Raw genomic sequence first — 14,710 nt, 5'->3', positions numbered from 1 at the left:
GAAAGGGTCATTTTATGATATATTGATATTATTATGAAATATGCAATTTTTTAGGGGGATGATCACATGTTCAAAATATGATGAAATCTTCAGTTGTGTATTTATCCAGCTATTTTTGCCATTTTTTATCTGGCCACTGAAATGAGCTATCAAAAATTTCAGCCTTCTTCATCAACACGTGTCAAATATAGTTATTCTCTACATAACACAGCGGCACTATATTGGCCACTAGGTCGCTTGTCTGATATCTCGGATGAAGGGTTACTTGAAGCCTCAAAAGCAGCAGAATATTTCAATGAGCTTGGCATTCTTTGGTGAGACACTAATTTGTCATTTTTAATTCTGCCATTTTCATGTTTTGATTGGATACCTTATCATTGATTATGCAGAGGGAATATTTGAGAACAAGTATATTGTTAACAAGTCATCGTTGATGACACAGTCCCCACTTGTTAATAGGTACTTTGATTACAGGTCCTCAGAGAGGATAGAGTCCTCTTCATGAGGTCTGTGATAAAAATACTTTTGAATAAATTCGCTTGATACATGTCTGAGTTGTAGTTCAGGACATGAAAAAATCGTAATAAAATGGCCACATGGTGGCCATATTGGATCGTATCACAAAACAAATCAATGTGCATATGTATGACTTAGGTCAATGTCCTTGTACCAACTTTGATTAAAATCGGTTTAGATATGCCTGAGTTATGGCTTTGTACATGAAAAAATCATAACAAAATGGCAGCACAGCAGCCATATTGAATTGTATCACAAAACAAATTAACATGCATATATATGACATTGGTCAATCTCCTTTTACCAACTTTGAATAAAATCGCATGATACATGTCTGAGTTATGGTTCTGGACATGAAAAAATCGTAACAAAATGGCCGCACAGCGGCCATATTGGATTGTATCACAAAACAAATTGATGTGCATAGCTATGACATTGATCAATGTCCTTGTACCAACTTTGAATAAAATCTGTTGAAACATGCCTGAGTAATGGCTCTGTACATGAAAAAATCATAATAAAATGGCCGCCTGGCGGCCATATTGGATTGTATCACAAAACAAATTGACGTGCATATGTATGACATAGGTCAATGTCCTTGTACCAACTTTGAATAAAATCTTTTGAGATATACCTGAGTTATGGCTCTGTACATGAAAAAATCGTAACAAAATGGCCGCACGGCGGCCATATTAGATCATATCACCAAAAAAATTGAAGTGCATATCTATGACATTGGTCAGTGTCCTTGTATCAACTTTAAATAAAATCAGTTGAAACATGCCTGAGTTATTGCTTTGTACATGAAAAAATCGTAATAAAATGGCCGCCTGGCAGCCATATTGGATCGTATCACGAAAAAAATCGAAGTGCATCTGTATGACATATGAAGTAATAGTTGTACCAAGTTTGAATGAAATCGCTACAGGCATCTCTGAGCTATCTGCGTGAACGGACGGACGGACTCACGCACGCACGGACATGACCAAACCTATAAGTCCCCCCGGACGATGTCCGTGGGGACTAACAAGTGGCAATGTATATGAATAGTTTTTTTGGTTTTATTTCATGAAAGGATATTCTGAGAGGGCGGTATGCTATGTGTTGGAATCTGGCATATGGGGCATTGCAAAATATTCCATTCCCAAGAAAACTCAATGCCGTAATATGTAGGTGCTATGGACTTTCAATGAATGGGCCATGGCCTGAAATAATGATATTGAGTCGTCAACTGATGAGAAAGTGAAGATAGCTTATAGTATAGTAACAGTGAACCAGATGATTTGCAATATTGTCAGAATCATTTGTTTACGAATGAATCAGTTCTGAGTCGCTAAATTCAGGTTCAAAACAGTAAGGTCGAAAGCAGAGAACATGGGTACACATTGCTGTATGCCCCTGTAGCTTAGTTCATTAGTTGCAAGACTCCCAAGCAAGACCCCCCTAACTTAGTGATATAAAAAAATAGCATGCCACAAGATGGCACTTCAATAAGGCAAAAGTGGCAAAATACACCTACTTTTTGACATAATTTATAAATAAAAATGGCAGATTAATGAGAGTTTTAGGTCTCTGAAAATCTTATTTTCCTGTTTTTGATCATTTTCTGGCAAAATTTCACAAAAACCAACATTTTATCAACATTAAAATTAGCCTAATACCAAAACATCACAATGGTTTTGAAATTTTTTGTTTTGTTTCTTTGAGTTAGTTTGTCAAGTGAATTAGGCTAGATAAAAGCTGAAATGAAGTAATATTTTGCACAAACTCCCTGCTATGCTGTCCCCAAAAATCTGAAGTCTTGGGACACAATGGCTCCAAGTTTGTGACAGCTGGTTGCAACACTGAAATTAAAAAATGTCATGTGTTCTGGGCTGCCATGACTATCAGAATGCCATATGTCCATACAGCTGGTTGGCTTTGCACATCTTGTCCAGAATTTTGACGGATATCATACACTAAATTACCTTCATGTAGCGTTTATTTTCCCACACCCACAATGATACAATGTACTTACAGCAAATAATTTCATTAATGCATTGTTAATTTCCTGTTGAGCTGCTTTTTCTTCATTCTTGTCAAGTTCGTATCCCTGAGACTGGTTGTATTTCATGTGATGACTGAAGGAGCGATTGCGCCAATATTCTTCCTACAATAGCAAATTGGAAGCAACTATCAAGGTTGGATTCAAGTTTCATGAACCACATTTTAAAGGAAAAGGTATATCTAGGTGATAGCTTTTTACTTTCAGTGAGTCATCATAGCGTTTAATAGCATAACATGATACATATACTATTGACATGCATTTATCATTGGTACATTTCCTCAGGTACCACCTTTGAATGCTATCCATTAAGGTAAATTTGAGTAAAGACTCTGGATGCAAAAACTGTTACAAGTCGCACATCCATAGTGGATCACACAATGGGTCAATTTGAAATGCAAGCCTAAAAACAGGTGAGTTGAAGCTGAAGAAAATATGACCAACATCAAATCTTTAAATTTAATGGGTGGTACACAGTCTGCACACTATACTAACTTCATACGAGAAATAACTTTTTGGCATGGAAGATTTCAAAGACAACAACTACAACGAAGCTTACTATATAATAAATCTTTAACCCTTTTCCTGCTGAGCTTGTTGCAGACCTTTTTGTGAAAACAGCCCCATAATAGGTGCCTGCAAAAGATTGTCTCTCATGCACGCTATCGTATCCTGCCAGGCATTTTGGTAGAAAATGCCCATTTTCAGGGTAGTTTTAGCTTGTTAGACTTCAATAACTTTTACATGCCCGTTTACAGGGCAAGGTGCTCAAGGGTTACTGCAGAAAAAATCGGGGTCACAGGCTTTGTTTTCCCCGGGAAGGGTGGAGGTGGGTGCGTCATTTTATTGCCGTTTCATGCTTACTTTTTTGGAAGTAAGCTCCTTTAGTATTCAGCACGTCCGCCCCGCACAAACATCACCTCACTTGTTGGTTAGTCAGAGACCCAGGGGGCTGTGCTAGGGGTGCGGCAGAACCGGCAAAACCTGTCCTGTTTCCCCACGGTAGGGACAATTAGCTACCTACTTTTAATGACTCTGCAATTTAGCACAACTACATTTTTGCTGTAGTATGAACGACATGGCTGTGCCATTTAAGCAAAGCTTGTGCGTAGTTTAGCCTATTCAATGCAGAGTTGGTGAAGGATTCTGTTACTGTTCATTACCATTTTTGTTGTGCGGTCCAGTTAGGTACAGGTTTGTACTGTTTTGGCTTTGGCTGCTGCTAACGAGTGATAACCAGTCACGATACCCAATTTGTCAATCACACTTTTGCCATGCACGAGTACAAGGCAATATGCTTCCATTGTCCTAGCTGTTGACATCTCTAATGTCTGTTGGTAATTGTACAGCAACATGGGCACTTGCCACTACTCAAGTTGACCCATTCTGACAATGCAGATGGCTCAGAGGTAACCAAACTTGCTCCGTCACATGGTCAAGATATGAGATATGGCTGCATTAATGGCAGTTATTATCATGGACCTAATGCATTTGGTCCACAAAAATCGCTGACATTCTCAGCTGCCATGCACACAGTCCTTTCGTACTGTTTGTCATGCTAATACAGTATTAACTTGCTTGCAAAGCCAATCGCCCTGCTGGTTTGCAAAATAAAAGTAGTCCCTGCTCAGGACAGGCGTAAAACCTGTACCGTTACACCTCATGTCCCTTCTAGAATTCTCTGTACGCTCAGGGCACGCATACATAGCAACCAAGTATAGAAACGGTATTCGACAACCAATTGTTGTCTGAAAACAACAGCCAATACTGCAACAATGGAATACAAATTAATATCCAAAGCCATGTCAATGATAGGCAAGGCCACAGTGGTGAATGACGTTTCCTGGTTTGAACTTGCAGAGCCATGGAAGCCCAGCTGAATACGTCAGACACCAATTTATAACCGTATTGCTAAGCTGCTTATATCTGTTCCATCGCAGGAACAAATAGAGCCTCCTGTCAAAAATACGGTTGCATTTTCTGTCAATCACAACTGAGTCAATGATTTTCATCTCCCACCATTGGCACCATCAGCCATGTCGTTTTCACGTGGTAGCCTTTTAGATTAGCATTGCAAAGTTGGTCAAGTTCAGCCGCAATCTATAAAGTGCCTGGAAGCCAAGTACGTCCAACTCCACCAGCAGACCTCACCATGCATTCCTGCCAAGTACACTAAGAAGCGGTAAAAAAACCAGCCGCCCCTCCCCCATGTGGGGCACTAGCAGATAGGTTTCTGCACCTTTTCCTGTAACCTATTTCGTGAGGAACAGGGGTTCCTCATCAGAAAACCTGTCCTTAAATGACCCTGAAATACACACAGGGTACGGAAAACCAGCCCAGTTTCCACCGCCTTGACAGGGTAACGGCTGCTAGTGCTCAGATTCTGGTTACAGCAAATTTTGACCCAATTTTCACTGCCTTGGCAAGAAAAGGGTTAATGAAAACATAGGCTGCTATGTGTCATTCTTTCCAAGCGTAACTGAAATGAAAGTCTTCAGCAAGGCCAGTGCAGCAAATGCACTAGTCTTTGAAACGTAACCACATCAAGAACACTTACAGGAACTTCCCCTATAAATGCTGGATTACAGTAAATCTATGCAAATGTAGAAAAGCCACGCGAATGATCGGATGTGCCGTGTTTGGTCCAAGAATCGTGTCATTTTACCATGTTCAAGCTCTTAAATGTCCCAAAATGTTGCATACAATGTCTATGAATACACAGCGAGTATAGTCGGGTTGAAAAAAACTTTGAAAATGTTGTAATTTTTTTCAGAGACGGCATGTTTTGACAGTGTGTTTCTTGAAAGAGCATTTGACCCCATTTGCAAATGTCATGACACTGTCAATCATGATTATTCAAATTTATCACATGGTCAGAGCGATATTTACCCCACTGGTCGAAACAAATATAACGAATGGGAGATTTGTGTTTCAACCATGAAAAAATAGTGACAATGTCACTCCTTGCTCCCATATAGTTATCAAAACAAGTCATCAATTGTATGAAACATGGACATACATACAGACAGACTGACATAATATACAGACTGGCACAGAGTGATGACATTGGCCCTCAAGTGTGCCTTGGCCCATGGAGAATGATAAAAATATAACAAACAGCTGAATGTAATGATAAATAGTTATTTAAATTCATGAAGTTTCATGAGGCCTGCAAAATTTTACAAAGACCAGACCATTTACTCAATATAACATGTTTAAAGTATCAAATTGTTTTTTTCTTGAACACTTTTTTCTCATGACACTTTAAATTTACCTCAGATTTGCCCTTCTCTGTATTCATTTCACAAAGTGGTATTTGAAATTCCAGAATAGTGACAGCAGGCCTTGGTAGTGTTGGCGGAAATGTTGCACCCTTGCAGGGTATACATCTTAACTGTAAAGGATTTTCATGGACACCAACAATCCAGTAGTGATCAGAACGTCCTTTGGCCTGAAAATAAAGCATCAGTGTGCAATAAAATTAGATGGTTGCATTTTTAACCTTTAGAGTGCCACAAAAGTGGGTCTTTTAGGCTTAGAGTGACTTTCTATGGATTCCTATTCCACAGGCTGAGATCAACTCATCATGGTACACTTCATTTCCTTTGTGAACAACCTGTAACAACCAACTATGATTTTTAGACCATTTTAAGAAAATGAAGAAACCCTCAGTAAAGTTTAAATGTTTTGATAAAGCCTTATTATGGGTGGAATATTGGGGTAAAACTGCACATTTCTCATTCAAAATTCAATGAAAATGATTACAACACTCAAAAAATAGCATCAAGGACACTATGCTCCCATTTGATCAGATATGGTAGCAATCAACAAAATGCCAGCTATAGCATTAGGCTATTCATGGCGTCACTGAACCATAGGTTTTTTTGTAAACCATGAGGGGCAATCTGGCAGAGTGAACAATGCAAACCTGACTTTAAGGATGGCAATGTCATCATGCCAAAATGCCCAACACAAACCTACATGTATTTTAGGACTGGTAATCCAAATTTAATCAAATCAAATGGGAGATTTGTGTTTCAATAATGAAAAAATAGTGACAATGTCACTGCTTGCTCCCATATAGTTATCAAAACAAGCCAACAATTGTATGAAACATGGACATACATACAGACAGACTGACAGACTAATATACAGACTGGCACAGAGTGATGACATTGGCCCTCAAGTGTGCCTTGGCCCATTGAGAATGATAAAGATATAACAAACAGCTGAATGTAATGATAAAATAGTTAAATATAGGCCTACAGGCACTCAGGGTGAATATGTTACAGCAATTTGATCAGTTTCTTTTCCTTTTCTACTTCTGTGATAATTTTTAGGACAATCAATCTGCAAGGCAGTTTATGTATTGACAAATATGTTATCTTTTACAAGCACACAGCAAACTGTTCTTGATTTTTCATTTACAATATTTGACAGACTAAAATACATAACATGCAACCAATGTTTACATTTTACCCATACACCAGATACATTGAGAGATTTCAACATACAACCATAACTCAGAAACCCTACAGGAAAAAGTAAACATTGTTTTCTTCCAGAACAACTGGTGCATCCACATTGGGAACAACTTACAAGCTTAACAAATTACACAAGGCTGATGACACAAGAGATAAAGTTAAGAAATTTAACTGTGATGAATTTGACTATTCCTTTCAAATCCTTACCTAACTTGACATCTTAAACTAATATAATGGTAAATTGCGTGCAAACTTTCATCAGGGGTGGACCATTTGATAAGGGGGATATCTGGAAGACTGATGAGGTACATTATCTTTTTTATCCGATCCATTGTACATTCTTTTTTTCCCACTCTACCACCTTTTCTTTTAGTAAAACCTCTTCTGGCTAATTTTTTAATTGACATTTGTTTCGAATTTTTTTCAAAATCTGCCAGGAATCACCCCCCCCCCCCCCCCGGATATCAAATGGTCCACCCCTTTGTATGACCATCTTTGGATGAGATAAACAATGACCAGGTAGCAGGAAGAGTGTCAAATATTTACAACCGTGATACTCGTAAACATTGAAAAAAATTTTAGAGTATATTTAATTGTTGGAAACCAAACCTGCTAAAATCACCTCAGCTAAGTTTTCTAGTGATTTTTTTAGCCCATTTCAATACCAAATACAATATACCATATCAAATGCTTACTAAATCACCACATTATATACTCTTAGTTCCAGTAGGTATAAAATTACCAAAAAACTCTTTAAAATACAAAATGAAAGATATCCCTCTAAAATTGAGTTTTGCAAAGTTGCCCTAAAAATTCAAAATTCCAGGAACCTTTACACTATCAAAGCTACCAGATCAGTAGTTTTAGGAGAAAAAAATTTTTGAAAAAGGCAAAATTGCCCCAAAAATAAAAAAATTGGCAGTTTCAACCTAGCTTCAATACATTATATCCAGATAAATCTTAGATACCTGTATACGAAATATCAAAGCTATTAGATCAGTAGTTTTTGGATGAAAAAAACATTTGACCAAAAATGGGGAAAATTGCCCCAAAATTACAAATATGATAATATAATACAATTTGTACAAACTTGACTAAGGTCATCCTGAGGAACATGAATATTAACTATCAGAGCGATCAGACGAGCGATTTCAGAGAACAAGATTTTTTTACTAAAAACGGAAAAAAATACCCTAAAAATACAAACATGCAAATTTCACCCCATTTGTGCACATATAATTAAGAATACCCAAAGAAATCTGCACACTAAGTTTCAACCAAATCTGACCGATGCTTAGTGAGTTTTAGCCATTTGCAGAATCTTTCCTTTTCCCCCTCATTTGCATATTTTTGGCACTGACATGTTCATTTGAACAATTCACATCACCACCCCCGGGTGCACCTATCTACCAAATACCAAGACCGCAGCTGTTGCGCTTTAGGAGTTTTTGATCTGGACAGACTAACAAACATACATACATACATACATACACACAGACACCATTTTGCCACCTTGTAAGAATACCTCCCATTTGCATATACACATATGCATATATGGGAGGTAAAAACAGACAATTCCAGATATAAGCTAAAAGGTAACAAACACATATGAAGCCTACCGAAGGTACTTGCATACCACTTTATAGAGCAATCTGGCCAATAAGTTGAGTTTATAACAATAACATTTTTCTGCTCATTTGCATATTTTTGGTAAAAGATAACTCCATTTGTATAAATTACCATCCATAATGTCAGTGTGTACCTACACACCCAATATAAATACAAAGGTGAAATGTGCACCTGTTCTGAAGATTTTGCAGTTGTTGAACAAGGGAATTATAAGAAGGAGAAGTTTGGTACTTTTTGGCAAAAAACCCAGCAAACATTGCCCGAAAATACAATATTGCAGGTTTTGTCATGATTTTAGCATGACTGACATGAATCATCTTTGGACACCTTCATATCAAAATTCAAAGCAATCGGACAAGCAGTTAAAGAAAAAATAGCATGAAGGACACTGTGCTCACATTCATTTGAAATGGTCTACTCAAGAAATACTTGAATCAGAAAAACAGGAACGACAAAAGCAAATAAGGTCTGCAACTTAGGTTCTGGAGGTCATCGTTAGGAACATGTATATCAACTTGTATAGCAATAGGACAAGCAGATCCTACATACATAAGCAAATGTCAACAACAAAATTAGCAAGAGAAGGCTTGACAAAAAGAAAAGGTTGGAAGAGTGGGAAAAAAACAAAGTGTGGAAAAAAATGTACCAGGGAGCTGGTAAAAAGTAATGCTACCTTATCAATCTTCTAGACCCAACCCCCTCCTGAATATCAATGTTCCATCCCCTTGTTGATCATGTTTACATAAGGCAAGATGGCAGGAAATATATTTACAACCTTGGGAATTTTTTAATTAATGCTATGAGTGCTATCATTCGAATGTAAACAGCACTTAAATTAATTACAGATAGTGAAATGCCTTCCACTGTAGGGGGTGATTACGACATCTGGAATTATCCTGGATCCAAATTTCTCATCAGTTCTTGTGTGTCTTACATGGAAATGTTGCAAAAATTGATTCGCAATGAAAAAATTTACCTCAGCTTTGTTTTCTGGATCAAATTTTTCTACAAATTGATACCAAATATGATAAAATTATGTTCACAGCCTTCAAAACTCTCACAACATATCCTTGGTTGGTGTAGGTCATTTAAGGTTACAAACTGAGAAAATTTCCTACATCTAAAAATTTTGGGGATTCCCAACACTTTGAGCAGAAAATTTATCTAATAACATTCCTCAGAACTTTTGTACCAAATTACAAAGTTATCAGACAAGAGTAATTTTTGAAAGGTTAGGCAAATTACCTGTCACATGATAGTTATGTAAACAATGGAGACACTGTGATTACCCAAATCTTCCCCTTTATCATACATGCTATGCCTGTATTGCCACTCTCCTATTGTTTTAGACTATACTAATATGAACCCGTATTTTAACTAGTGAAAATACGAATTATATTTTCACTGTAACCGAACTACTTACAGCTACGCGTACGCGTGACCTTTGCTGGGACGTTCACATATGAGAAAACTGCTGAGCAAATAGACTTGTGACACTCCGAAACGTCATTGTGAATGTGATTATGGTCAAAATTTTGTTGTTTGCAGTCAGTTCATGGGCATTGCACTTAGGTATAAGTAGTTGTACCAAAAACATACAAACGAACGCATTGAAAATGTGTATGTTTTGCCGACCCGACACCTGTCATCGTTCATGTCGTCTACTCTGCGCTGATGAAGATTACAATCTCGGTTGACAGAACCGCTATACTAAAAGTTCCTGTTGACGAGATTTAAGTATCTGAGTGGTGAATTACATCGTTTACAGCTGTAAATGAGCCACAAAAATCCAACCGCACTGAAAATACTCACGACAGACAATGTGCACATATTATATTTCGGATTTGTACCTGTCAGTGAGATTCACAGGTCATGATAGTGTCCGGTGGCACGGGTGCGGGTTTCAGAGACAATGTAAGATGCTAGGGAAAGTGAAACTTTTGTTTAGGTTGTTGTGAAAGAAATTTAGTTCTATTTAGGCAAGCCAGTGATGAAAATATACGAGCAGACGATGAAAATACCTTTGAAATGTTTTATTCATACAACAACAAAATCACGAACGAGATACGACACTACAGCTTACAGTGTACTCACTTCATGTTTTCCCTAATCCGCTCACAAATTCCTTTCTAAGATGGTAAATTCGGCATATTTGACGACTGAGGACATGTATAATTCTTGGACATAAACTGACTGGTACGGCTATTATATGCACTGTGCATTCCTAAGCTTAGATGTCGCAGAGCTGTTTGCTTTATGCTCTCAGCTGCTTGATCAAGTTTGAAATCAAACTTTGGCATGGCGCGAGTATTTTGACCCAATTTTGGCCGGCCTCATAACTTTCGCGAAGGGATGAGTTTGTTTCGAAACACGAAAACACACTCATTTTACACACTCAAGCCTATTTTTTACATCCACCGCCATTTCAAGCAAAAAATAAATCTTCTTCAAAGTGTGAAAACCTGTGTCGACATCTTACTATTAAAATTGTTCGATTTAAAAGGGTGCTATAAACCCTCCTTTGAAGTGGAATAGCCCAACAGCGGAATAATATCAAGAAGTGATACGGTTGTCATCACTCCTTAGCAACCAACTTTTTATCAGAACAGCGATGAGCAAGCAAGGTCGATTTCAGTTGATTTCGTCTCTAATTTCGGAACGTCCATAGGAAAACAGTCATAACCAAAGCATGCATGTATGATAAAGGAGTTATTACATGAAGTTAGGGCGATACCGCATCGTATTCGAGTGATGTGTCCGTATTTTGACTCGTTGCTGCGCAACTCGTCAAAATACGGACACGTCACTTGAATACGACGCGGTATCGCCCAAACTTCGTGTAATAACCGCTAAGTATCTAGGCTTTTAGAAAACGTATAATTTACTGGGGTTCTGAGCTTATTAACCACCAGAGAATTTGTTAGATTAAACAGGTTGATTTCTTGTCTTGGAACCTTAAAAATTCTAATTTGTATATTTCAGGACAACTTCCACATATCTAACTATTGTCATCCATGGACATCTGTACACCAAATATAAAAGCTGCCTGTCAAGGGGCTTTGAAATATTTTTTACGATTTTTTGACCAAAAATTACAAAAGTTGCCCCAAAATAGTAATTTTTCCAATTTTGTTGTAATTTCAACAAATTAGAAGGGTAACACCCTTGCAAACATCCAACCCAAATTTGAGAGAAACTTGGCTGGCGGTTTAAGAGAAGAATAATTTTACACAAAATGAGGAAAATATCCAAAAATTCAGCAAAAATACCAAATTCAAGATATCTTCACGATATACATAAAACTGTATAAGGTCTACCTAAGGTACTTGCACACTAATTTTCAAAGCAATCAAACCAGCGGTTCTTGAGTTATTGATTTTTGACCATTTTCACATTTTTCAAGCTCATTTGCATAATTTGGGCACTGCAAACTTCATTTGAACAAAATCCTATCTGCAGCCCAAGATGCATCCATAGACCAAATACCGGGCTAAAAAGAGCAGCGGTTCATGAGTTTTTGAAGTTGACGGGCATAATGTAAGTACATACGTACATACATACATACAGACGCCACCAACTTCAGCTTACATAATAATCTCACATTGGTATAACCAAATGTGAGCTAAAAATCATAATAAAATGGCCGCACAGCTGCCATATTGGATCTTATCACAAAACAAATCTATGTGCATATGTATGACATATGAAGTAATGAAATCGCTCCAGGCATCTCTGAGATATCCGCATGAACAGACGGACGGACGGATGCATGCACGTACATGACCAAAACCTATAAGTCCCCCGGACGGTGTCCGTTGGGACTAAAAATGAACTGCATGTGTCTAAAAGAAGTGTAGCATTTTGAATTGTTGGGTTCAAAAAGTCCTTGGCCAGTGGGGTGGGATGCATATTAAGTCTATGGCAATTTGAGGGTTAAGTCCTTTTATCAGAACAGCACAGCAGTAGGTTGATACTCAAAAAATTTGTGATAAGAAATATGCAAAAATACTTATCTCACAATTTGATTGGCAATAACATTGAAAATAATGAAAATTCAAATAGCGGAAAATTTTGTTTGATATTACACAATACATTAGGCAATGTGAAATATTTCTAAAATTTAAAAAATTTGCCATACCTTTGATCGAGTATTTGCAACTGGAGACCATGACATTAATTCTCTGTTTAACATCCGAACGATACCATTGGAGTCTACACTGAACGGTGTTCCCTCTGCTGAAAAACTGAAATCAATACATACATTTTACACAAAAGTTGGTACAACTACAGTTATTTTCAAAGTAACATCTTTACTTGGAAATAATGGTGAATTGGTTAGAGCTTTGCACTGATGCATAACAATGCAACAATAATGCAGGACAGTTACTTTAACCCTTTTCCTGCCATACAATATCGCTTCCCCATCAGCCAAGTCAGTAAAAAGCTGTATTGAGCCAAAACATGACGTATTTTCACCCACTTAGCTTGGTCTGTTATAGCATCTTTTGTCCCAAAAAATCAAGTTTACAGTATTTATCTTTTCAACAGCTTTAAGATATACAGTATTGTGTTAAAATACACCATATGGAATATGTTGTGTTTCATTAATGTTAACCATCTTGACCTGGTGGTGAAATATGGACTTGGCAGGATAAGGGATAGAACTACAAAGTTACAAAGGAAAAGTTGCCCTCAGCAGATCTCAGCAAAAAAGACTAAGTACTATCAAAACTTACAATACAAAAAAACAATCAAAATAAAAGTCACAAATTAACCTACAATAAAGATATTGAGCAAAACATATGGGAGAGGGCTCCTTCAGTCAAGCATCTGAGGAAAGGTTGTTGGTGACCTTGGGGTCAAGGTCTGAATGACCTTGATGATGAAACCATCCGCAGGGCTGTCAATTATAGCCGGTCACCGGCGGCAAATCATTGTCTGACACAGGTCTTGCCGTCGCCTGTTTTCCCTTTCATGGCCTGCAAGAATGATCCTTACACAGGTTGTGAATTCTTTCCTGCCCAAATTCTACCGTTGGCTGTGCTGTGCTACAAACGCACAGAGGCGCAGCCCCTAGGGCTTGTTGGTAGCTGATTTCTGATTGGTTTCAATCAGCATTGTCAAAAACCTTTGCATGTTCTGATTGGTTTTCGGATGAACATTATTGATATGGCTACGAAAAGAACAACAGTCACGTTGGATTTATGGGTCCAAAAAAGAACCCGAAAGGCTTACACTAGCTTTGGAGGTAAAAGTAATGTCAATATTTGTAAATATTTTATTTTCTTGAGGAATTTCAGTTATCAGGGGTTCAATCCGTCAATGGTATAGCATGCAATGTAGATGACATGCCGTGTCCAAGCAATGTGCAATAATTACTGGTATTATTTTTTAGTGACTGGAATTTTAATTTGTTTTCCCCTTTGCAGATTGTGAACACTCCTTACAATTAGTAACTCAGCGAAAAAAATTGTGCCGTTGACATAGTTTTTTAGTGAGTTTTGACAACAACTGAATTTTTTTGCACTCAGCCGTTCTAGTTCTATGAAACATACTGTACATGTTGTGTGCATGTACCCTGGTTGTGGTTGTTTCGAAGGCCCGAGTATCGAAGGTTGAGAAATATTTTCCGACATCCGAGATCTTTTTTCAAAAGCAAATATCGGTATTCCTATCCTTCAAGTTCATTTGCCAAGATCGAGATTTTTCAATGTTTTAAGGCGATCACAACATTAAGTTAGGCTTGACTTTCGCGGTATCATGCAAGTACGTACGGTAAACCAAGTTTTAAATATGGACATATGCGCAATGTGAGCCTACGTGCGTGGCCAGTGTGGGTTGTGGCAAAACTTGGACTACTGTGAGGGGTATCGGAATAAAATATTCATCAGAGGGAAATATTTAATTGTTAACTTCCAAGTGCGTGGATTTACTACGTAAATAAATCAACGTTCTCTCAATCTTCACTCATGGCTTGCCTCATAGATTGAGAGGCCAACGGATGTACACTTGAATGTGTAATTATACTGGTATGATG

General features: G+C 37.7%; 1 protein-coding gene across 2 annotated transcripts in view; it reads right to left on the bottom strand.

Annotated features, from left to right (window-relative positions):
- LOC139144313 (WD repeat and HMG-box DNA-binding protein 1-like) overlaps positions 1-14,710 on the bottom strand; it is a 100,279-nt gene that overhangs the window by 33,188 nt on the left and 52,381 nt on the right. For both annotated transcript variants that reach the window (XM_070715010.1, XM_070715009.1), the window contains exons 15-17: positions 12,812-12,917; positions 5,835-6,011; positions 2,534-2,665 (exon numbers count right to left, since the gene is read on the bottom strand). In XM_070715010.1, coding sequence (XP_070571111.1) covers positions 2,534-2,665; positions 5,835-6,011; positions 12,812-12,917 — 415 coding nt within the window. The remainder of the gene's footprint in view (positions 1-2,533; positions 2,666-5,834; positions 6,012-12,811; positions 12,918-14,710) is intronic.

This window comes from Ptychodera flava, chromosome 11 (genome assembly GCF_041260155.1).
Source record: "Ptychodera flava strain L36383 chromosome 11, AS_Pfla_20210202, whole genome shotgun sequence".
Lineage (NCBI taxonomy): Eukaryota > Metazoa > Hemichordata > Enteropneusta > Ptychoderidae > Ptychodera > Ptychodera flava.
The sequence above is the reverse complement of the archived record's forward strand: the minus strand, read 5'-3'. Positions and strand labels throughout refer to the sequence as shown.